We start from the raw sequence: 24,576 nt of genomic DNA, 5'->3' as shown, positions 1-24,576 counted from the left end.
CTGAAACTTTATCTTGCTTAGAGCTTTGTCCATAAGAATTAAGACTAGAAATAAAAGATTTTGAAAAATAATCTAATTGTGATTTTTTTCTCCCCGTCAATATTGTGATTTATTATGCGACTATTGTAAAACTTATAGAAATCTCTAGTTTAAGCTCTAGCTTATTGTAATCTCGATCTTGTTTGGATCTTGCCGATACTAGGCCTTATTTCAAGGTATAAGTACTCGCGACAGAAGCCGATACCCGCCTGTGGCTGTTTTTTACGATCACTAACTAGAGATTAGAACAGAACATTGCCGTTAATTTCATGCAAATGTAAAGAAATAGCTATATCGGGATGTACGGATTTTTCTTTAAAATGATCTGTTATTGTTTTGGGGGGAAATATTATGCATCAAAAATACAAGTGGTATGGCAGACAATTTTTAATTAAAAAAGACATCCAACCAATTCATTGATTATCAAAAATAATTCGACATTAATTTGATAATCAATGAGTTGTCGATTAATAATTGCATCTCTTTACTCACGATCAAAATCATAGCCTTGTATATACTATAACCTGCAGAATTAGACCCACATGTTGAGATATTTATATCCAATCTCATGCCTTACCGCAGCATACCGTATGCTATTTAATTGCCTGTTCATGCACTTCTGGGTGGGTAGAAGATGCAAACTACATTTCATTGCCTTGATATATTAGCGGGTAACAAAAATAAAATTGAATCTCATCTACCAAGATTTTACATCTCGTCTGCACCTGCACATCTGAACCAGAAACCACGCGGGGCACCGGGTCGCCTTGAGAAGGTTAAAGCTACACTAAGCATGACACTTCATTGTTCAAAATGCACACACTGGCAAAAAAAACGTTACATTTTTGCAGACGCCAGCAACAATGATGGTTAAATAACCAAATACAGGGTGAGGGGGTTGCACAGGAATGTCAGATATGCTAACCACAACTGTAAAAACAGCCCATACTCGTGTTAAACTCTTTCGTGATCCGCCCAATTCAATATTTGTCAAAGTATCGTGTACAGCTCAGCCTGCCAGATGCTACTCAATGTCAGCCAAACCAGGTTGTTCAGTCTGTGGAATATTCTCAGCGTGGTAATGATAGCTCTGTGAGCCGCTCGTTCGGTTGCAGCGGCAAGAGTGAGAGTGCACCAAGAGTTCAGCCCGTCAAACCTCACGCTACCACCGCGACGAGAAGTTGCTGCGTTGCATGAGCTTTGCAGCGTCTCACCTCGTCGTACTCTTCCGGGCACCCAACAGCTCCGTCGCCTGGACTGTAGTTTGCGCCGTACAGCTGCGGCTCGGGACCTGCAGATAAGGGAGGGAAGACGTGTGTAAACATTACATCATTGTGCAAAGGAAGCTCTGCAAACGCATGAGGGTAGTAAATGTGTGCATACAAAATAGCCTTCGTGAAGGAAAGAACAAGGAAGGTAAATAGGTGAAGTCGCCTCTTACATTATCTTTAAAAATGAGTAGCACATAGATTATTAAAAAAAAAAAAGTATATGAGTACACCCCCTTCGACAAATTTTAAAGATTTTAGTCAATATCTCAATGAACAGAAGGACAATTTCCAAAATTCTGTAGAATATGCAACAACAATAACTCGCAACATGAAAGTAAGGTTGATGAAAGAATAAATAAAATTACAAAATCCTGAATTTAATCAAATTCATTAATCCAAAAAAAAATAATGCAAACAAAAACATCTAGTATTTTCTATGACCTCATGACTTTTATGGATTGCAGCATATCTGCTAGGCCTGGAATGAACAAATTGTCTTTTTCTCGGGGTCTACTCATTTGTGCAAAATGTTCTTTAACAAATTTGTCACGAAAAAAACAACAACTTTTTTTGTGTGTACTAATTAACAAATCTTGTTTGCAATCAATGGTCTACACTTGTGGGAGTATTTTGCAGTATAGTATTTCATAGAAAATCTAAAGTAATTAAGAAAATTTAATTATAGAAAAAAATAAAGGATTAAATTATTAATAAATACATAAATAAAGTAATTAATAAATTATTATTAAATATAAAAAAATAAAGTAATAAAGTAACACGAATTCATGTTTGACAAAAATCGAACTACATCTCTCTCTCACTTGTTTTTTGGTGAAGTGGACAATCAAATCAGCACATTTTCGAGGCTGCGTCCTTGGAGCGGAAGCTCATTATGTAACATCCACGCTCAAATTTCAGGGTCCAGAGAGCGTCACAAAATGCAAAAAAAACAATACAAGTGCTAAACACAAAACCTGCATCCGCACAACCCAAGACAAGTGGTGTAACCCGAGATGGACAAAATGGAGTCTCTAGTGTCAGCCTAACAAAGATTTGAATGCGCCTTGGTGAAAAAGCAGCAGCCAAGTAGACTCGGGGCTTTTATAAAATCGTCCGCTGCCTGATACTTGTACGCACTGCAGCCCATTGAAGTGCGATGAGACTGCAGACATACCATAGCTACTACAAGGGATGAGACATTTCCACAACCTGCAGGCCACAGCTTTACTTTTTATTAAAAACAAATACCTGCCCGTTGATAAAAGGTTCAGACACAAAAGCTGGGATATTGAAAAGCAGGTTTTCCTTCCAGTCATGGATGTTGTGCGCATAAACAATTAACCCTGGAGAACCCAACAACCCTTTTCTTCTTTGGAAAATTAAGAATTATATATTAAATGACTGCTATAAGTTCACACCAAAATATATGTTTTTTCAATTTTAACCCTTGTTTTTTGAACTAGCACAGAGTTGCTAATTTATCAAAATATATATTTAAAACATACTCCTAGGCATTCTGCAACATGATATGAAATAGATTAACAAAAAAAAACACAATTTTACCATCTGATGGTTTGCTGAGAAAATGGTTTTGTTTGGATTGATTTCCAGCTCAACAAAACAGCATGTTGCCAGCCATCTTGTCACCACCACTCTGGCTCATGTAAGTGCAATATTCATCCACTAGATGGCCCCATGCAGGGGTCAGAAGTGGCACTCTGGTCTTTTGAAGTAAAATTTGTAAAAATAAAAAAATAAAAAACGAAAGAAAAAAGGTCTTTGTTATTTGAGTAGCAGAATTTATAGGGGCCAAATTTGACCCCGTGGGTTCTCCAGGGTTAAGAGTAAATTTGAGAGCTTTCAAAAAGGGTAAGACTAATGACAAAAGACTAATAGTTAGGGTCGAGTAAATAACGCAAAATAAGTAATCATATTATTATTCCAATGTGCTATTTTGCGGTGGTTGTTGTCAAATAGCACCAACACGGGCATGACTGAGATTTCTGAAGGTGCATTTACAATCCGGCGGTTTCTCTGGCAACCAAAAGAAAAAACAAAAAACAAAAAAACAGTGGACAGGAACCAGAGAGAGGGGGAGCGTTCAATTATTTAGGCGAACACGACTCTCTGCCCTCAGTCGAGCTCTGAAACCTCGCCGACGTGCCGGCGTGTTCGTGCGGCTCAAGCTTTCAAGTGCATCTCTTATTCATGTCTAGGGGTAACCAGACCTATCCAACCCAGAAAGCTCTGGAAAAGAGTCTAATGGTATCAATATGGGTGAGAGGGTTGAGGAAAGCAGTGCTTTTTATGCACAACAACAACAGCTTCTCTTTGATTTACTTCAGATGACCTTCACGGACGCGATTAAATTGCCCTAACTTGAAAATCCCACTTCAATGTGTTTCACACTTGCCGCCATTGCTGATAGCAGAAATTCCTCGATGGAAGTCTTCAAAGCTGATTACTCCCAGGCCACTGGGATCCAAAAACTTGGTCAGATCTTTCACCTGAAAGGCAGAAAAACACAGCAGAGCCTTCAGAAACTGAAATCAAATTCATTGGATGGAAGAGAAGCTGAGAAATATTAGAAATTGTTAGCCACATTATCAATAAAGGTACGAAAAAAAAAAAAGAGTTTTATTTTATTTTATATCTGTGTAGAGTCATCTAGGTCATGGTTAAGGTTGAATAAAGGCAACTTAATTTGCTTTTGTTTTCTTCCCGAAAATATAAAAAAACACTTGGGCAGTTATACAATTACGAAATCATGTCTGTTTTGATTTGCAGGCTGAATTCAGGGCAAAAACCCAACATCACCCCCAGAGTAAAAAAAAAAAAAACTAATTTAGAAATGTTATGCAAATTGAAATTATTGGTGAAATTCAGATTTTACAAGGATGTTGATAAGTGCAACTGTTTGCATACACTGGATTAAAAAAAAAAGAAGAAGAAGACATGCATGGTCATGTGAAGCTTTTTTTTGCGCACAGAAATATCTGCAAAACAATGTGATATGGGTTACGTAAGGGCACCTACATACTGTATATCCCATCAGGCCGTAACCTAGCAACAAGCGCACGCTTCCGGCGCTGCAGCACCTCGGAGAATAAAAATAACATGAAATTGGAGCAGATCTGCGCTTGGTAAAAAAAAAAAAAAAATGTGCAGAAACTCCAGGGTCCATCATCCCCAATGCCAACTTTGTGGTGCGGCCATCGTAACTGCGGGGCCGACAGCTGCAGCAAACGATCAAAATCGACACGCAAATAACAGCCTGCCACGGTGCAGAAAATGACACAAAGCTATTATTATAGTACGATTGCAAGAAAATTCAGTGAGTCTTCTGCGGTTTACACGCTCTTTAAAGACTTCTATTGCGGGTACTCGATGATCTTTGTTGTGTATAATTTTGTATCAGTTACTCTTGCAAACAAGCTGATCTGCTCAGCAATGCTGGTCTCTGACTCAGGGCGACTAAGAAGGCGTCTCACAGCTCGTATAGCCCAGCGGTCGTCGTGAGCTAAGAGCGAGAGATCGTTGAAGGCTGTTTTTAATTTGGCTGATCTTTTCCATTTCACTTAAGCAAAAAAAAAAAAAAAAAGGTGCTTTGCAGTTATATGCAGAAACACCTCCACGGGGTGATGTGAGAAAGCAGATGTGTGACTGCAGCGCTAAGACTGAGTATGAAGAGCATTGCTATTCTGCAGGCAATACAAAATATTTACCACAGAATAGCATGGGAAGTCGAACCAACAATAGTTGGCTGATGCTGGACAATACTGGATCTAAAAAGCTGTTATGGCCGTGTTTTGGGGTGCGTCATGGGGGTCATTGTGTTGCTATGATTTTGATGTTGTTAGTTGCTATGCAGTTACTAAGTCACGTGGGATACTATTAGTAGTCCTTCCTATGCAGTTGCTATGTCACTTATGATGATGAGGTGCTAGCCACTCTTAGGTTTGTCTAGTCTAGAGGTCTGCAACCGTGCAGCTCTGGAGCCACATGTGGCCCTTTAGTCCCTCTCTATGTGGATCTCTTAAAAAATATATATATATAAAAATTGTAGATTTTTTTTTACCTATTTATTTTTAGAAAAAATATTTAAATGAATTGAATAAATAAAATGTTTTGAATATAAATATAAATTTAAGAAAATATTTTTAAAAAATGTCAGTCTAAGTTGTTGTTTTTTGAATACCTAAAAATGTCCAAAACCTGACCATAAAACGTCTAAAAATGCAGAGGAAAAGCAGAAATTTTGCATAAAATATTCATAAAATTACACACACAAAAAGACAGAGAACTGAATACAAAAAGCCGGAAAAGAATATGTTCAAAAAGTAACCATAAAATGTTCCAAACCAAAAGAAGAAATCCCAAAAATTATCATAAAATGTCCACACACTTGCCAAAAATATCAGAAAATTGATAGCAAAAAAGTAGCCAAAAAATGTCCAAAAAAGGAAGAAGAGAGGCAGAAAATTACGTTTTTTGTTTTTTTTGTAAATAAAGTCTCTCCGTTTTCCAACATCTGTGTCTTGTCTGCACTTGGGTCCTAATTATGCACCTCAAGAGACAAAAACACTCAAATGTTCACCTTCATAGATACCATTCTTCTGTCTACCTTATAATATACACAAAAACTGTGTGATCATCATTTGTGGCAAGACCTTTAGATCTTGGCCAATAGACCAAGTATACATTTTCTTAGGTTTTAAGTATAATATTATATACTAGACTACTACGAAGCCCTGAGAAGCAAAGTCAACATTATACAAGGCCTGGACTCAAAGGCATTTTGCGGCTCCCTATGGTCGGACGAGCAGAGAGGGCATTGTGGTTTTTCTCGTTCCTCTATTTGTGTCTAATCAGTGACGGGCCACGACTGTCCGCACCCCCACATGCACCACTTTTCAGAAGAATACACATAGTGGAAGAGTTTTCCTTGGGGGAGATTTTTACAAAAGTTCCCATCTAAAGCACTAATAAAATGATCAATAGGTTGACAGGCATGCTGCGAGATTGGTTTGAGGGCAGAAGAGAGCAGACATTTTTTTTTTTTACACAGAGTAGACAGAAGAGGACCTAAAAGGGGGACAATTCAGGCCACTGAACATTCCATTGTGGATTAGAGGGGCAGTGCATAAAAGCAGAAGGGAGGCAGGCTGGCTAAAAGTGGGGTTGGGAGTGTCGACGGACAAGAGAGTTGCTGCCACAATACAGCTTGGTGCGGCTTTTGTGAACAATTGGGGTCAAAACCAGTGAGCGTGGCGGTTACCAAGAGGGCTTTGGAAGCTTTCAGAAACGCCAAATGCGTGCACGTTTGAAGAAACAGTTAGAGTTGTTTTCACAACAGTAGTAATGGCGCACAACGGTTTCAGCATTCTGAGAATTTTAGTAATGAGAAGTATGGGAAATATGTTATATTTCAAAATTCTTGTTTCCACATTTTCACTCAACTCACTTGATTCAGGGTATTAGAATATGTAAGTAAATCAATATACAGTATATTTTCAAAGTGTCATTATAGTATATATATATATATTAGGGGTGTTAGAAAAAATCGATTCGGCAATATATCGTGATATTACAGCGCGCAATTCTCGAATCGATTCGATATGCGGCCGAATCGATTTTTAAACATTAGATTCACACATTAAGCTGGAAGAATGTTATATTAATGGAACATTAAGCCTTAATATTTTATTTCAGTGCTGTTCAAACATGAAAGAGACTGCAACCCGTTTGTTAAATGCAGTGGCTCAGTTATAAGCCTGAATTTTCGGATAAATAAATAAATTTTCATACAAATCTTACAGTGTACATGTACAAGTTTACTGATTAGTATTTTCTAAATTTGAGTAAAAAAAAAAAAAATCGCAATAATCAATTTATAGAGTCGCATCGGGATTAATAGGTATCGAATCGAATCGTGACCTATGAATCGTGATACAAATCGAATCGCCAGGTACTAGGCAATTCACACCCCTAATATATATATATATATATATATATATATATCATGCTTGAATATTTCTGAAATTACTGGTCAGTAGAAAGTTTGTAAGAAATCAGAGTACTAAGAGGTTAAAAAGAAGGATAGGATAGAAAATGTGACAAATTTTACTATAACGAGTGTGACAGGTAAACTGCCGTCCCATTTGAAAAGTCAATTAATTAATAGCCATTTGTAGCAAAGTCGAGCGCTAAGCAACCAACTACACAGTTGGTTCGATTCATATGTTTAATTAAGGAATATGCTTCTAAATAACAATGTAAATGTATGGTATACTAAAGAAAACATTTGCATGCTTGCTCCCGAGCCCAAAGTGGACAAGTACGCAAATACTGAACTGTTGTCTTGCAGCCATATTTGCAAAAAGGAACCAGGTCAAACAAAAATAGAGTCTGGTTCAAACCATTCACTTCGCTATATGAAGATTGGAGGGTTTATCTTTCTACATGAATCTGCAGCTTTTATTCACAATCATCTCTGCCAGTAACCTTATGGCACTGATTCTGATGTTACATCTAAACTCAATTATCTACTTGGCCTACACTCCTCCTGGATTTTTATATCCTACAAGTGCAGCAAAGTGCTTGATGATGTCCCCGTGAGTCCAAAGGCTGCTCTGTGGTTTTCTTAATAGGCTGCTAAAATAACACCGTGTTCACTTCCCACTCTGGACAACTTTGAAATCTCGCTAATCAGAGCTGATTAGGCATGGAGGTTATTCAAGTGTTTATGTCCATATGGTGTAAACATCAGGCACGCAGACCTTGCTGGACCACTGACTGACCCCCACCACTTTGTGATGTGGGCTCACCTAGTAAATGCCAAAAAAATAAACAAAAAAACAGCTAAGATTCAGATCTATTGTAATGTTTAAAAATAACATGACGTTGATGCTAATTTATTCTTTGGTGGTTTCTCATGTTAGCCTTAAGCTAACAGACGTTTATTAAACGAATAACAATAATAACCCAGCAAAAAATAAAATAAAACATAAACGTCCTGATGAAATGTGAGTTGATAGTCAGTTGACTACATGACAATAGCACGGCTTTGTGCCTCATATAAACACACTCTCATGGTCAGTCTGTGGCCTGCAACCAAACCACGATGACCGTCTGACTCAGGCAAATACATTTGACTCTTAATCCTTCACAATTCCCTGCGTGGTGATCCATGAATGCCTAATTGGGAGGGATGATGTGGGGCCACATAAAAAGAATAAAACAGAAGGGGTTAAAAAGGATGACAAGAACTCCATTTAGCATCATTTTGGGTAGGTACTGTAATTTTTTTTGTTTTTACACAAGAACCTTCCTTAGCCCAATTTACACATTCAAATAATTAAAAGCACTATGTGAATGTTACATGCTAATCAGGGCAGTGTTTTGTTTGCTTTGGTTACCAGTTAGGCTACATCAGTGAAACCCCCCCAGGCTGAAATGTAGAATTAAATATATTTAAAATACAACCCTTGCTATCGCATGTTTGTTTTTTTTAAGAATTAAATCTGGCAATGTTATAACGTGGCGGGCGGGAGGCAGTAAATGGTTGAGGGTCATGCGCATGAGGGAGACGTCACAGGAGATAATCCCTAAAGCAAATATTATGCAAATGAGAAGATGAGCGTTTGTTATTTGACATATGGAGGAAATGCCTGGCCAATGAAACCCTTATGCTCGACGGGCGTATTTAGATGATAACCCAAATCATCAGGCTGGAAGTGCCTAGTGAATGCATGAAAAACTAATCCGGCGATGGTTTTAGTCATGTGACGCTGAGCTTCTTCAGCAAAGGAAACCAGGAGAGGTTGGAAGCAAATATACACAAGTGACACCCTACTGTAGAAGCAATGAGAAATTGGCTTGCTCATGCTTATTTAACAAATAGCAGGCACAACACTCTCAAAGGGATGCGGTGTACCTCTTTTTAAACAGATTTCAGGCAGGTCTCGAATTGCAAAGAAGTAAAAATGTAAGCCAGTTGCAGACTGGGCCTTCAGTGAGGATTTACCCGATTTAATTCACCTCTCAATATCACCATTATCACATCACAATCATCAAAAATGAAGTTTTTGTTAATACTCTTACGAACCTGTCAGAGGACAAAAAAAAAAAAAAGTTAAGCGAAAGTGGACCATTTTAGGTGAATTTGAAATCTGATTGGTTAATGAAACAGTCCCATTGCCAGCATAGTTTAATTTAAAGCGCGGCAATACATTTGTAAGAACCCGAAACCCTGCTTTAGGTCAACAATAACTTGTTGATGCATGTTGAAACAAAACATGACTTGTAATCACTGATGACTAATCCTCAAATTAGGCTAATAGCTTATAATTGTTAAAACCTCATTTACTCACTTGATCATTTTAAACTGCTTTCCAACAATTTGGATCTTGTTCAACAAGCCCTCTAAGGCCAAAGTGACCATTCGAAGGATTTTAGTTTAGTGGTTTAGTTTTAAGTGAATGAGTGGCCAGCATGGAGCCTTGCACCGTTGCAAATGCAAGCTTTAGAAGCTACTTTCTGAAAGCATCTTACCTGATCAGCCCCATACGCAGCAGCAAACTCCATAAACTCCTCAATGCGAACAAAGCCATCCCCGTCCTGGTCTAAAGCATCGAATACAGTTTTTAGAGGGGAGGCATCTTCCTCTCTTGTGTTCACAGCTGAAACCATTGGCAGTGAGTCATCTCCCACCATCTCCACACTTTGCTCAATCGTCCATCCAGTCTTTCCAGTACAACTGCTCAACTCCAGAATATTAAAATCCTGCCGATTGTTAACAGGCGGCGATGGTTCCTCTTCCCTCTGTTCTGTTGTCGCATCGTGAGCGGTTTCATCATTTACTCCCTCCTGTGGCTTTATGTTCCATGTTTCCTCACTGGGGACTCCATCAGTGGTTAAGCAAAAATCAAAAGCCATTTCCTCATTGGCCTGATGCTCGGCCTCGGAGCATATTTTGCTTTCCATCAAATCATTTGACGTACTTTCCACAGAGAAGGTCTCACCGCTGAGATCACCGTGGATGACGACATCCTCAGCTCGAGAGTCTGTCAGCGATAAAATCACAGGAGGTGAAACACTCTCATCTTGGAGATCTAAAGTCCTGAATACCGTTTGGGCGGCATGTTCAACGTCGGATTCCTGGGTTAGATCCAGCTGTGCACCTGATGGAATATCGGGATCAAGGGTCAGGCTGCTGTCAAGTTCTGGACCCTCTAAATCCAACAAAGATCCTTGAGTACAAGCCAGTGGTGTGCTGATGTGGTTAAGAGGGAGGCTGTTCTCAGGTAGCCTTTGCGGGGTCAAACTACTGTTTACTGGCAGAGCTGTCACTTGATCTGGGAATAAACCTTTGTCTCCCGTTTCACGTGACAACGTCGTCCTGTTCTCCAGCGGAGCCTCCTCATGTGACAGGTCTACCAGTCCTTCACTGGCACCTTGTGACAAGACCGGTAACTCTGAAGCGACACAAGTCTGATCCTCTGAGAGGACATTTATGGAAATAAGTGAATCTCCTGGGTTTAATTCAGAATTCCACTTGGATTGGGAAGACAGTACTGTAGCGCTACTGTTGATTATTACGTCAGTCTGTCCATTGTCATCCTCAAATGCAAAGCTTTTCCCAACCACATCAGTGAGGTTGGGAGAAAACAGCCACGAGAGCATGAAGTCACTTGTTTCATCAGGTTCCTTGTTTCTTTCTGAGTGAGGCGATGTCTCAGAAGCAGTGCAATGGTGCTCATCGAAAAACAAATCTCCACAGGGATAATCAGAAATGTACAAAAGTTTATCCAACTCGACCGGCGCGTCCTGGTAGACTTTGTCCATTTCATTTTGCTGGGACGTCAGACTGGGGTCGCCAAAATGCAAACCTGTCTGACCACTGTTGTTTTGACACAGGACACCTCCATTGTCTGAGTCCAGGGTGAGAAATCCAAGAGGAAACGCTTGCTCCGACTCCCACTGCGCATGCCCCAAAGGGCTAGACACCACAGTGGGTTCCATCTATTTTGACTTCAGGTGCTTTATCTCGAAACCGAACTCACACGCCATACTTTAGCTTAGGCTTAACTTAATACAACTTAATATCAACGCATCGTCGTTACGTGTGGAAATGTTTAGCGAGATGTTAAGTTTTATGCAGTTGTCAATGAATATGTTTTTTTAACTTTACAGGTCGACAAACACATCCAACAAACGTATTAGCTAATATCAAACTCATTTTTACCTCTAAACCATACTTCAATTTTCAAATCTTTAATCTGGTTTGACTCACTTGGTGCCTTTCGGGCATGGCAGGTCCACCCATGACTTTTCCCATTTCTCGACGCCTCAGCCCAAACATCGTCAACGTTTAAGTGAAGAATTTAGTAAAACCGACGTGACTAACCCCTCGGCAATTAACCAAAAACGCGAGCTACATCTCGAATTAAACAGAGTTCTAACAAGTATTTTGTCAACATTAGCTTAGCCGATTAAGTCATCGTATCTCCTCACGAGCAGAAACGATGAGAGCGTGGGGGGGAAAAAAATAGCAAAGCGGTTCAAGATAGAAACGTAAGTCCACAGTGGCGTTTAAATTCTATTGCTACGGGATTGTCAAACGTTTATCCAGAAAAGAATTGGGGGAAAAACTAACATTACATTAACTCCTCCTTTCCAGCATCCCACCGCTTGCTTGTCATTGGCTAGCTGTCGTCAAGAGCTAGCCCAAATTAGCCTATTAGCTCGCTACCAGGCCAAACGACTTCCATGTCCTTGGTAAGATTAAAAAAAAAAAAAAAGAAGAAGAAAAAGACTTGGCGTCAATGTTAATAGATCCGCGGATGTCGTCGTCGGTGGTATATACCTTTGGCGTTTTTTCCCCCCCCGACGGAAATCCACCTGTGTCAATGCTCAAAAATAAGGCCAACCCAGACCGTGACGAATCTGCTCATTCCGCCCCAAAAAATCCTTCCGCACAAAATGTCTCCGCGCTCCGATGATTTTTTTTTAATTTTTTTTTAAAGACAGAGATTAAAAATGGCAAGAATATGTTCCATCGTTTGGCCGCCGATGTTGTCACGTACGAGCTCTCCCTCGCATCAGCATCCCAACCCTCCTCCTCTTCCTCTTCGTCATCCTCCTCCTTCTGTCGCCGCAGACACGCTGACGTTTGACGCAAGCGTACTAAACACTCCGCAATGTCACTTTTGTATTATTATATAGTTGGTATTCCAAAATGATTTACGAATACTCATTTAATACTATTTACGCTTTCAGTCTGCGCTTATATTGCTCAAATATGATTACTGCAGAATATGACTGTGAGGATGAGCAAGTTTATTATTTATGCAGGGGCGCGGTGCATGGTGGCCACCGGGAATTGTCAAAATATTACTGACTGTATTAATTTGACTATATTTATAACTCTTATATGCTTACAATATATTCTATTTATATAACTGCAGTGGATAAAAATAAGTCTACACACCCTTGTTGGAATGCCAGGTTTTAGTGATACAGAAAAAGAATGAGACCAAGAAAAATGATTTGAAAATCTTTTTCACTAACAATAACACCTGTAATATACAATTCAATAGAAAAAAACGAAACATTTTAGAGGGGATGTAAAAATAAGCCACCAATTAAGTCTTCAGTTGTTCTACTGTAGTTTTTAGTAGGATTTTCCTGACATTTTCGGCATCATATTTTACAGCTCAACTCAAGCATGGTCCGCTGAGGTTTCTTTTGTTCAAAGGTATCAGTCAGGAGAAGTAGATACTAGATATACAATTTTCAAGGCATAAAGTGAAGACAGTAATCATGAAGTGGAGAAAATATGGCAAACATAGTGAAATTACCAAGAGGTTGACGTCCCTCCACACTTCTAAACACACTAACAAATCTACCACAGTACACTACATTTATAAAATCGATCCGATGTATGCAAATAATGCAACAACAGAAGCACTATACGTGGAAGTGGAAGGTGCATTTTTTCCTCTCTCGATTGTAGTGTTATAGCGCCCTCACATGGCATAAACCAGTACTGATTCTTGGATTGGATGAGCGAGCCTGTATTTTTACATTTTTACTCTACTACCAAATTACGTTTCCTTTACTAAACCAAGGCACATATTTTACATTATAAAAATGTCCCAAAAATTATACAGCCTAAACTGAAATAATTATCTCCTCTCTATAAATTTAAAACTTTATGAATGTGGCTACATGGGTTAATTGTTAATTAATTGTTAATTGTAAACGTCACTGGTATTGAACATTTAACGATATATACATTATGTGTAGTAATTAAGTGACACCTGATTTTCTTTTTCACAATAAGCCATGACATAGTGGATGGGAATCACTGCATTTAAGCACCCAGCGGGCTGGACCATTAAGTGAAATAAAATAAATTATTACTGCATAAAATGATCCAATATTACATATAATCCTAAAATGTTATTAAACTGGAACTGAACATCACAAAACGGAACGTGAACAGTACAAATGTACATGAAATGCATAATGACACAATAAAGATTTAAAACTAAAGGGTGTTGCTTAATTAAGTCTGGACAAAAACAATTGACGCCAATGTGGAGTTCATGCGTCACAAACGTTGGCATTCATAATGAAGATTTTGAAGATCTCCACATTCCAGTTGAATAAAATGTTGCCAAGTTCATTCCTTAAAAATATGCTCATTTGTCTATGTGGTATTACAATCGACATTATTAAGTACAAATACTTATGTATCAGTCTCCATACATACAGTATGAAACAAATGTTATCTTACGGTTTTGTTCATTTTTATTTGTCTCTCTTTTCTGATGCCCAATAACCTGAAAAAGAAGAAGAAAAGAAATATATATTATTTTTGCTGTGTCATTGGAGGCAAATTGTAAAAAAAAAAAAAAAAAAAAAAAAAAAAGAATTAAAATAAAAAAACAAAACCTGTATCAGTGATTGTGATGGTGCCGATAGTAATCATCAGTGATGCTGCGAGAAATGATTCAATTGCACTCAATTGGTCTAAAAAAAAAACAACTAATTTACATATTACAAATAATTTCTCCATCTATGACAGCGACATATAGTGATAAGCAAACAAAATGAATTCAATTCCGTTTTTACGCATGCCATTTAAAAAGCTACACCTCCTCCTACACACCTGGGTCAGGAGGAGGACAGGAGAGCCCCCTGCTCAGAGTTTAGCGGATTTAGAGGAGGCTATACCCATCAGCTTGGAGATGTCGTTAGCTGAGGTCAGCCACGACCCGCCGTCCGCCACCAGGATGGCTCCGGTCACGTACGACGAGGCCCGGCTGGCTAAGAAAAGTGTGCAGTGGGCCATCTCCGTCTTGTTGCCTGATCGCTGCAAGGGAATGGACCGGAACAGACCAGCTGACTCCCCTGTCGGACCACCTTAGATGTTTCAAAAAAAAAGAATGTGTTGTTCGCGGCATTTTATTTTTTAAATGAAGGCAAAACTCTTTCACTGGCGAGTTGATGACATCAATTTTCTCTCAGCCCAAATCTTCCTTAACATACAAAATGATGCAATTTTTTTTTTACCCAGTCTGCGGAAGCCCTCTGTGCCAGATATCGGACCAGGGGCCACGGCATTCACTCTCACCCCACTGGGTCCCCACTCCACTGCCAAATGCTTGGTCATGGCATCTAGGAATTGGAAAAATAGTGGAAGAGGATTAAAATTCTTGAAACTGTTAAGAGATCTTACCATTTGCGGCCTTAGCAGATCCAGCATGCACTTGGAGTGCTTGTCCCTTGTATCCGAGTGTTGCAGAGATGTTGACAATGTTGCCTCCGTGATCCTGATAATAAAAACAATTCGACGTGCTAAATATAAATTTAATGACAAAATTGAATCGAAATATTCACTGCCCTCTTGCGGTAACTGCTGTACCTTGAACCACTTCTCATACACAACTTTGCTGGTGTTGAACGTTCCCATGGTGTCTATCTCCATAACAGTCTTGAAGGCGTTGAAGGAAAGCGCAGTGGCAGGACACAGGAAGTTTCCGGCAGCATCTGTCACAAAATGCCTAATCTTATTTTGTGTTACATCAGAGAAAGGTGGTGTGTTTCAAGTGACACGATCTTATGCAGTAGACGAAAAGGACCTTGGCATGAAAAGATAGAAGAAAAGTTGATGATTAAGCCAAAAGCTTTCACACTTGATCTTTGTTCCAGGTCCATCTACATGTGTTCAACCTTGTATGCTATAATGAAAGGGTGGGCATAGTATGGGTGAGGGGCCACATAAGGCCCACTCCGTTCTTTAAACTGGACCACTGCGCGTTTACATTATCAAGAGTCATGTAATAGTTTGATTAATTTACCTATTTTCCTTCAAAAAAGACTTAATTGAAATGTAATGATATATTATGTATTTATTCATATAATTAAATAATTGGTTAACAATTGATTGAAAAATATTACTAAAACAAACAATTATACATACATGCATACATTTAAATTAATTAATCAAATACTTGGTTACATAATATATTACATATAATGAAATACAATTATTAGTAAAATATTTTACAAAGACATTTAAATTTGATTAAACAAAAAGCTAATTTATTGTAATTAATAAAACATGTACATTTTTAAAACTTAACTGATAAACCGGTTGCTCATTTTATTATACATAAAATGGAAAATAGTCACATAGAAAATACATGTACATTTCAATTGGGATTTTAAATTATATTGTATCAAATATTTGCTGAATTAATTATTCTAATTTAATTAAATATGCAAAATATTAAACATTTATTACAAAAATAACCTATTTGAAATATTTCACGTAGATATTTTTTAACCTCACAAATACAAAATTTTCATCAAATAAACAATACTACATAGGTTTAACAATCTCTTTTATTAACATTTATTAAATAATTGGTTTATTTATTGTACAGAAAATATGAGTAAAACAAACAAATTTGCATCATTGTTCAAATTGTTTAATTATATAATTGGTTATTTAAATGTAAATAAAATGTTTAAAATATATCCGAGTATAATACACAATTTTATCTATATATTTAAAATTATTTAAATGGTATTAAATATCTGGTTGATCAATTTTAAATAATCCATTTAAAAATTAAAGAACATTTGCACTTGATATTTATAAAAAAAAGAAATTAAATAGTTGCTTATTTATAGTAAATAACAGATTTTAAAGTTAACTTAAATAAAAAAGTAAAAGGTAACTTGAACAACTTTACATGTATTTGCATAAAATTATAATTAATCAATTATAAATAATATAATTGCATGACAATTATTATTTCAATATTTATTATAGTAACTTTTTCTCCACTCATGTTCAATCGACCTGGTCCATCTGCCATTTTTTTTAAATCAAGTATAGTACAACATGTTTAGAATTTTAAAATAAATAAAAATAAGGCACCACTTTTGTTTTTAGTCTTACTGTTAACAAGGATGTCTATGCGGCCCAATTCTTTGAGGGTCTCATCCACAGCCGCTGAAATGCTCTCAGGTTGCCTCACGTCCAAGCACAACGGGAGGCAGCGTCGTCCTGAAACAACAGACAGCTTCTTCGCCGCCTGGAGAAGACATTCACCAATAATCATCCAAGACTGACATTTTGGCAAAGAAAACCACAAGATTAATTAAAACCTCAGTGAGCTTGTCTTTGTTTCTGCTGGCGATCACAGTGTCACAGCCATGCCTGAAATAAGAGACAAGCAAAAACACATTGGGAAATTTTACTTGTTTTGATTGCACTAATAATTTCATTTGTGTTCAGTTATTCAAATTCAAAATGAAATTTACAAATTATTATTCAAATAATGCAGATTCCACGGAAGTAAGTTGCCTACTATTTCCTAACCTCATGAAGATTTCTGCTATCCGTAGTCCAATTCCTGATCCACCACCTGTGATAAATGCTACCTGATCTCTGAAAATACCAAGATTTCAAAGTCACTTCAGTTCATAATCACCATGCCAGACTTCTATTATTTAGCAATGTGGTCCTTCTAAGCCACATACATTTATTGTCCAATACAGTACTTGTTGAATACTTACTTGAGTAAGTCTGGACTGTAGATGTGAGTGTATGAAGTCAGGCAGTCATCAGAAGCAACGTCTTCAGGTAGCAGATCACATACTCGCTGTGGTTCTGCCATCCTAATGAAGATACGGTAATGACTTTCATCAAACAGCCACTAATGCATATACGTATGTGTACACACAATGATGCTGTACTGTTAAATCCAGTATTAAGGATCAAATACAGGGTGTTCCTAAAATCTCAGTTTTTTGACAGATTGTCTAGAATCAATCTGAAATGGAACCTAATTCACAAATCTATGCAATGTGATTGAAAACTGTGTCAGTGGAAAAGTGAAAAGTGTGTGAGTGGAGACATCTAACGACCAGTTTGCAAAGCAAGTACAACTGTTTAATTGTAATTTAACTTCACGACTTTAGGCAACTATATGCCTTGTTGTGATTACAGCTTACGTTCACACGCAATGCTGTTTTTCTACTTCCAATGAACATTAAAGCGAATTTTGGAAGCCAACTTTGTGTTAGCATCTCGGTGGTGTCATGTGCTGTGCAATGAAAGTCTATGAGACATATAGCTAACTTTAGCCTGTGTTTTCTTTACCTGTCGAAGAGCAAATTGAGCGAGAGCGCCGAAAAGATATTTGGAAGCGTCAGTTTCCAAAAGAAAAGATCGAGGTTAGTCTTCCAGTGTGGCTTTTTGTACGTCCCTTATTTGTGAAGTTCGAAAAGTTGTTTGTACCTTGGACGCTAGTTTTCGGAAAGGCTGGTTGCATGGCATTCTGGGAAATGTAGTTTCCCAGCGATATGTTTCAAATACAGTACTGTCGCATGTATTTATGAATTGTTTATATATATATATATATATATATATATATATATATATATATATATATATATATATATATATATATATATATATATATATAATCAGTAATTTGTGATTAATAATTTTGAACGATTTTACATGTCTATTCCACGTTTTCTTTTACTAAACACTTAGTTAATGAATTATATTTACGTCAATCATAAATAATAATAATAATAATAATAATAATAAGTACAGCTATTAATGCTTTGTAATAATAGTTATTCCAAAATGTGATGTTAAGAAAGATTTGCAATGTTGGTCAAGTCAGATACTAGGGTACAGTAATTAGTTAATTTGTGATTGACCGCCAGGTGGCGCTACTGCTTAAATTACCAAATCAAGCTCGACTGGCAATGACCCAGGGGGTTTTGGACCGCAATCAAAATTAAACATAGCTACGAGTGCCTCAAAATACCATAAGAATTTGTAAAGTTGCCGGTTTTAGTTGGAAAAAAAGTCAAGTTTTATGACAAATTCATTTTAGAGAAAAACTTTGAATGTTTGGAGAATAGAGTTCTATAATCTCATTACAGTGGCCTTCAAAAATTGTCCCAGCATATCTCAAAACGAGCAACAATAACATTAAAATCTCTTGTGGAGACTTTGGATACAAAGACTGTGGCTAGTGCCTGCCCTGCGGATATTTTGCAAGCACTGTAGATAATTTAATTGTTGGCACTTGTTCATGACTCATTTGTTCTTTTTCTTTTTTTAAGCAAGGGAAACTTGCTTAAAGGAAATATAGGAGCACAAAGGCATGTAAACAAAAATATGTTTACTGAAATCAGTTGATACTGAGCCTTGCTGCTAGTAGTGAAAAATTTAATTGATGCCAGCCCCCAAAATGTTTTTAGTAGTTTATATTCAGAACTAAAACCATAATAAATACGCCACAAACTATGATAACAAAATACTTTAATATCATTTTGAATTTATCTTCAAACATTACCCTGAAAAATAAATAGCCTACAGACTATTTTATTTCAGCAGATTAAAAACAGACACATGCTGTTGAAGACTCTCCAGATTCGGAAACGTCCAGTAACGACCCGGCCTAAACTGGAATGGATTAATGGCATTTCCATTCATTTCAATGAGAAAAGATGATTTGAGATACTAAACAAATTTGTAACTCAAGGCACAACTGTAGTCCATTATCACTGCCGGTCCGAGGCAGTAGACATAGCGTAACGTGCTACAACCCCACAGCTCCTACTACTGGTCCTGGGTTCTGTCCATGTGTCTGTTGACTTTGTGCCGGCAGGTTGGCGTGGCAGGAATTGCCGGTCTGTCCGTCGTCCTCCTTCAGACCCACCATCCTGCTGCTAATCTCCCACAGCCTGCGAGCTGCCTCTTCATCCGTGGCCTGCGGAGCTGGCTCCTTTTCTGTCAACACGTCATAGTAGCGTCCCGTCACCCCCTCCAGCTGTTCAGCCACGGCCAGGTAGATGCTGGGCTGGGCTCCCAGCTCTGGGTTCTTAATCAGAAGGGAGAAAAGGGGACCTGGGGAGAGAGCGTGATGGTGGCAGAAACATTGGAGAGCGTTCAAACAGTTTTGTTGATTTGAATTGTAAATGGCTACACAACATTGGGAAAATACATGAGCCCATATTTCCATTGCAAATATGAAATGTAGCTCTTGAGCAAATCCTGGCCTAGCATCATACATTTGAACATTCCAATTGAAGTCTAGAAAGCGTCTGGAGTGTTTTCTACTTGCCAATAATGGACTCCACGCCTTTTTTAAACAGCCATCGCATTGATGGGCAGCATCTCCAAGATGGCTGCTGGTGACTTGGCATGTTGCCAAGTCACCAGCAAACTGCCAAAATGCCTACTTCAAAACGGGTGCTCAATTTTTTTTTTTACCAAAATGGAAGCTGCTTTTTCTTCTCTCTCTCTTATTTTTTTTTTTTTTGAAGAATTCTACTATACTCACTGAGCACAGTGGTGGAGAGTTGCGATTGGTGCAGACCGGTGTGCCTGCCAAGCTGAGTGGAAACAACGCCGGGGTGCACAGCATTCACCGTGACTCCCGTGCCTGTCACATACAACAACATTGTGGACAAAACTATTTTCCATTCAAATGCATCAACTTCAAAGTGTATACCTACTTTTGGCTCGACCTGTAGAAATCGAAATAAGAAAGAACAATAAAAGCTGTACTCCCTCCCACACACGCCACTTGACTTGCCTTGTAAACGCTTGGCCAGCTCTCTGGTGAAGAGAACATTGGCAAGCTTGCTCTGACAGTACGCTTGCTTGGTATCAAACTTTTTCTTCTCCCAGTTCAGGTCCTCAAAGTCCATCTTTCCAACCACGTAGGCGAGCGAGGTCAAGTTGATCACTCTGCTGGGGGCGGATTCTTTTAACCGATCCAGCAGAAGATTGGTTAATAAGAAGTGGCCTGGAGGCAGATAGAAGAAAATATTCGTCATTTCTCATGGTGAATCATTCTAATGGATTGTCTCAATCGGGAACGTATTATATAATTTCCTTTCATCTATGCATTTTCTATTTACAACTTAACATAAATGCACATTTAAAACAGCCACACAACTTTGTCTTTACTATTTCCGCATACTGGATGAGATTCGAACGCAGAACCCCTCGACTGCAAGCCAGACATGCTAACCATTAGGCCAATGTGCTTAATTCAAATTGTGCATGTACCTAAGTGGTTAACTCCAAATTGCATGTCAAAGCCATCCTCTGTTTTCCAGGCTGGACATCTCATGACCCCGGCGTTGTTTATTAGCACATCCACACGCTTCTCCTCTGTAAGGGAATATCATTTTCAAGAAAATGTTATTTTACCCTACACCACAGAGCTGTGGATCAAACAAGATTGTGTAACATGTTTTTCTTATTAACTCACTTTCTTTAATCCTCTCGGCGAACTCCCGTATGGATTTCATAGATGCCAAGTCAAGGTGGCAGGCGTAAACATGAGGATTCAGGGTGTTACCTCGGATTTCTTTCGCGGCCGCCTCGCACTTCTCCATGTCTCGACATCCCATAATGATCCGACCCCCTGACCATGAAGAAAAGTGAGGCAAAGCAGTATAAGATACAGTAAACACTAATAATTTTTTCAGTTGAAAATAACCAAACGATTGGCTGAAAATTTTTCAAAGTGTAGTATTTGAGCACCACTAGCATGCAGGCTCCCTCTAGTGGTATGTGAGAGAATCACATAATTAAATGTTCGAACTGTGCATAATGTTAAAGTGGCTTCAACTTTTCTTTAATCCATTACAGGACATTTACACAGATCAGTTATATGTGACTTTTTGCATTACATCATTTAACCCCTGGGCGTTATTTTATTTTGAAATGGCTTGGTCAGAACCAACAAAAAGCCAAAAAAATGGTCAAATAACGCCCAGGGGTTAAACATGTTGGTTTCGCAACATTTATTTAGCTACTAATTGTATTTAACTTTTTTGCGGCAAATCTTGGGTCGCTAAAACTAATCATCATATTTCCACACCTCTCCGGGCCAGTTCCTGCGCCGTCTCTTTGCCGATCCCTGTGTTGGCCCCTGTTATAATCACAGTCTTCCCATTTACCCTGGCTTTGCTAGGACACCGGCCCCCGGTCACGTAATTTCTGTGAAAGGAATCGAATCAAGATTTCAGATAGACTTCTTTGCTACAATGTCTGACTCACAGTTCCTGTGTATAGCCCTTTTTCTAGGATAAAATTAATTCGTGCGAGACCCCCCAAAAAATGTACATTAAATTCATGTCAGTATTAAAAATCAAATCAATTAAGTTTAGTCTTTCCTCGACTAGAGTGTGTTTGACTTGCTTTGATAGACAGATAGAAAATAATTTTCTCAGTGGGAAAACAACAAGCAGACAAAATCACGTGTATATACAGCAAGCCACTACACACAAAACATAGGACGATATAAATATATACGCACAATACAGCTGCAGTATAAACATTGCTCATTCAAGAGCTACTCACTTCAGTAAAACAGCACATCCAAAAACAGTTCCAAAGAAAGAAATTGGCAACACATACTTGCTCATTGTGGATACATTTATACTAAATAAATATACGGTAAAAACGTTTTGATCTGGGTTTCCTCAGCTGATACAGCAGCACGCACAGCACAAGGTTATGGGCGCTTGCTTGTGACGTCATTGTGGTACTTGGCATTGTGGGAATTGTAGTCTGGTTTTACAGAAGGCAAAAAAAAGTAAATACGCTTTGGTATTGTTATTAAATAATTAAACTTTTAATGTAACAAATAAATAAACACACTTGATTAATATATTCCCTTTTCACTTCAGTATTATGCAAAAAAATATTTTTTTTCTGACACTTAAACATTTACTGTTAAGAAGGGGCATGTACTCTTTATGCCTATCATACTGAGTTTTGCTAACCAGCTTTTCATATTATTTTCTTACATGTGATTGGGTTACAAATATTTGAAACTATCCATGCTCAAAACTGGAATGTTTTTCCTCTGTCATCATGATGAGCGGATTAATACTGCTATTGTGCCTTTATTTATTTATGTTTGCTAAATGTCACACTCATATTATAAGCCACTGTTGAACACAAAATGGTAACCAAAAGTTGGGGAAGAAACTTTACTCAGTAAATAGGCCATTTGAACTTGTATCGCTCCATTGACGTTTATAGGGCAGCAAGGACACAGGAAGCAATTTCAGGAGCAATGATTTGGTAACAAGAAAGAAACAAGGCCAGGTGGAAAGTGGAAACTTGAGGCGACACACAAAAAGTGCAAAACTAGGCCGCCAGTCTGGTGTGTGGCAAAAAGGAGATGAAAGACAGAGTGGCCACAGCAGAGCAGTCTGTTACTGTTACATCTGTTAATAGTTCGAAGGTGTCTTATCCCCCTTGGTGTGCTTGACCTTCGCTGCTCCCTGCTGTCAGCATGAATACTTGACCTTCACTATGATTAATAGCAGCGCTGTTTCTGTGCTAGCCCTGATAAAATTCAAATAAAAAAAAGTTGGCCTGTTTACCACATTGCAGTAGGTGCATCTGCTCTTCTTTGCTGGCCCTAAAATGACTGAAAGCACATTTTCTTTCACATATTGGTACACTTAGACAGTCCCGTCCTGACTCGGATTACTTTAACTAACCCCTTCAGACCCGTAGATGGTCCCAGTGGACGTGACATATTCGCATGCCTAAACCAATAAAACGCATAATTTGGATGATGTCAACACTTCTGCTTCATGATTGGATCTTAACTAACCAATCACAATCAGTTGATTTGCATGATGTTCATGTTAAAAATGTTGCCTATAAGTTTGGTAAGTTTACAACACGTTACAGCCATATTATTCTGGCGTTAACTATCCATCCTAACCCTAACCCTAACCCTAACCCTAACCCTAACCCTAACCCATCCAACACTTCGGGGTACGCTCCAACCGCCTGTTTTAGCTAAAGATATTAACAAGCTTTCTCCGACAACAACAAAAAAACTTTCAAAAATATATAAGTTACTTTCATATACTGATAAAATGTCTTTACCCATCTCGAAATGGGAGACAGACTTGTCTATAGCACCGGAACCTGACTTTTGGATTCAAGTTTGTGAAAACGCATTTAAAATGACAAAACACACAAATTTACAACTTATCCAATAGAAAATTATTCACAGAACATACATTACTCAATATATGATGAAGAAAATGGGACTCTCAGACTCCGACATTTGTCTCCAATGCTTACAAAACACTACAGACACTTATGTTCATGCTTTATGGTTATGTACTCCGGTTATGTATTTCTGGACTAAAGTCTTAGAAAAACTTTCCGCTATTTTGGACTGTAGGATACCTTTATCTCCAAACTTGTGTTTGCTAGGTGACCTAACAACAACTGACTTACCACATAAACAATTTCAATCTACACTTGTAGCCCTTACTATCGCTAAAAAAACAATTCTTGTTAACTGGAAAAATAAACAAACTCTGAATATCGACCAATGGTCTAACCTCCTCATAAATCACGTTTTAATGGAAAAAATATCTGCCTCAAATAAAAACCAAATATCAAAATTTATAGAAACATGGTCTACGTATATAGAATTTTTTAACCTAATTCTGGTTACTTAATTCTGTCTGTTAGCGAGAGCCACTACATCGTGATAACTTACATTGATGTTTCTGCATTTGGCAATTTATTATTATATTATATTATTAGTATGGGATTTTTTTTTAATGGGCTTTAGGTGAACTGATGAATACACACACGCTCGCACGCATGCATGCACACACACACGCACATACACATACTCACCCACATACAAAAAAAAAA

At 38.1% G+C, this 24,576-nt stretch overlaps 3 protein-coding genes across 10 annotated transcripts in view; all 3 read right to left on the bottom strand.

Annotated features, from left to right (window-relative positions):
- rab11fip3 (RAB11 family interacting protein 3 (class II)) overlaps positions 1 to 12,439 on the bottom strand; it is a 28,941-nt gene extending 16,502 nt beyond the window's left edge. Inside the window, exons 1-3 of the mRNA XM_077550555.1 lie at positions 9,864 to 12,439; positions 3,724 to 3,817; positions 1,254 to 1,330 (exon numbers count right to left, since the gene is read on the bottom strand). Coding sequence (XP_077406681.1) covers positions 1,254 to 1,330; positions 3,724 to 3,817; positions 9,864 to 11,333 — 1,641 coding nt within the window. The 5' untranslated portion in view covers positions 11,334 to 12,439. The remainder of the gene's footprint in view (positions 1 to 1,253; positions 1,331 to 3,723; positions 3,818 to 9,863) is intronic.
- A 367-nt stretch (positions 12,440 to 12,806) lies between these two features.
- decr2 (2,4-dienoyl CoA reductase 2, peroxisomal) lies at positions 12,807 to 18,169 on the bottom strand. 2 transcript variants are annotated; one of them, XM_077550097.1, is made up of 10 exons: positions 17,995 to 18,169; positions 17,409 to 17,510; positions 17,212 to 17,280; positions 16,998 to 17,049; positions 16,789 to 16,924; positions 15,244 to 15,368; positions 15,058 to 15,151; positions 14,892 to 14,996; positions 14,488 to 14,741; positions 12,807 to 14,158 (listed from the first exon to the last, which is right to left on the bottom strand). In XM_077550097.1, exons 2-9 carry the CDS (start codon positions 17,507 to 17,509, stop codon positions 14,521 to 14,523), a joined length of 903 nt encoding a protein of 300 aa, XP_077406223.1. In that variant the 5' UTR covers position 17,510; positions 17,995 to 18,169; the 3' UTR covers positions 12,807 to 14,158; positions 14,488 to 14,520. The 2 variants fall into 2 exon arrangements, with proteins under 2 accessions (XP_077406223.1, XP_077406224.1); XM_077550098.1 differs by having other exon boundaries at positions 14,553 to 14,741.
- A 990-nt stretch (positions 18,170 to 19,159) lies between these two features.
- LOC144038035 (retinol dehydrogenase 13-like) overlaps positions 19,160 to 24,576 on the bottom strand; it is a 42,542-nt gene continuing 37,125 nt past the window's right edge. For 4 of the 7 annotated variants that reach the window (XM_077550092.1, XM_077550093.1, XM_077550091.1 and 1 more), the window contains 5 exons: positions 21,755 to 21,873; positions 21,140 to 21,295; positions 20,935 to 21,039; positions 20,201 to 20,668; positions 19,160 to 19,764 (listed from right to left, as the gene is read on the bottom strand). In XM_077550092.1, the coding sequence (XP_077406218.1) occupies positions 19,457 to 19,764; positions 20,201 to 20,668; positions 20,935 to 21,039; positions 21,140 to 21,295; positions 21,755 to 21,873 (1,156 nt within the window). In that variant the 3' untranslated portion in view covers positions 19,160 to 19,456. Of the gene's footprint in view, positions 19,765 to 20,200; positions 20,669 to 20,934; positions 21,040 to 21,139; positions 21,296 to 21,754; positions 21,874 to 22,236; positions 22,427 to 24,576 lie in introns of those variants that run through there. The other 3 variants (XM_077550094.1, XM_077550090.1, XM_077550096.1) reach the window with 3 other exon arrangements.

The sequence above is a fragment of the Vanacampus margaritifer genome, chromosome 18 (assembly GCF_051991255.1).
Source record: "Vanacampus margaritifer isolate UIUO_Vmar chromosome 18, RoL_Vmar_1.0, whole genome shotgun sequence".
In the NCBI taxonomy this organism is placed as follows: Eukaryota; Metazoa; Chordata; class Actinopteri; order Syngnathiformes; family Syngnathidae; genus Vanacampus; species Vanacampus margaritifer.
Note: the sequence above shows the minus strand (reverse complement) of the source record. Positions and strands in the feature narration are given on the sequence as shown.

Bases quoted from the DNA above. Each gene is read 5' to 3' on its own strand.
- decr2 (XM_077550097.1), bottom strand. From the start codon at position 17,509: ATGGCAGAACCACAGCGAGTATGTGATCTGCTACCTGAAGACGTTGCT. The intron at 17,281-17,408 runs GTAAGTATTCAA...TGGTATTTTCAG, and splicing joins TACAGTCCAGACTTACTCAA to AGATCAGGTAGCATTTATCA. The intron at 14,997-15,057 runs GTAAGATCTCTT...TCCAATTCCTAG, and splicing joins ATCTGCTAAGGCCGCAAATG to ATGCCATGACCAAGCATTTG.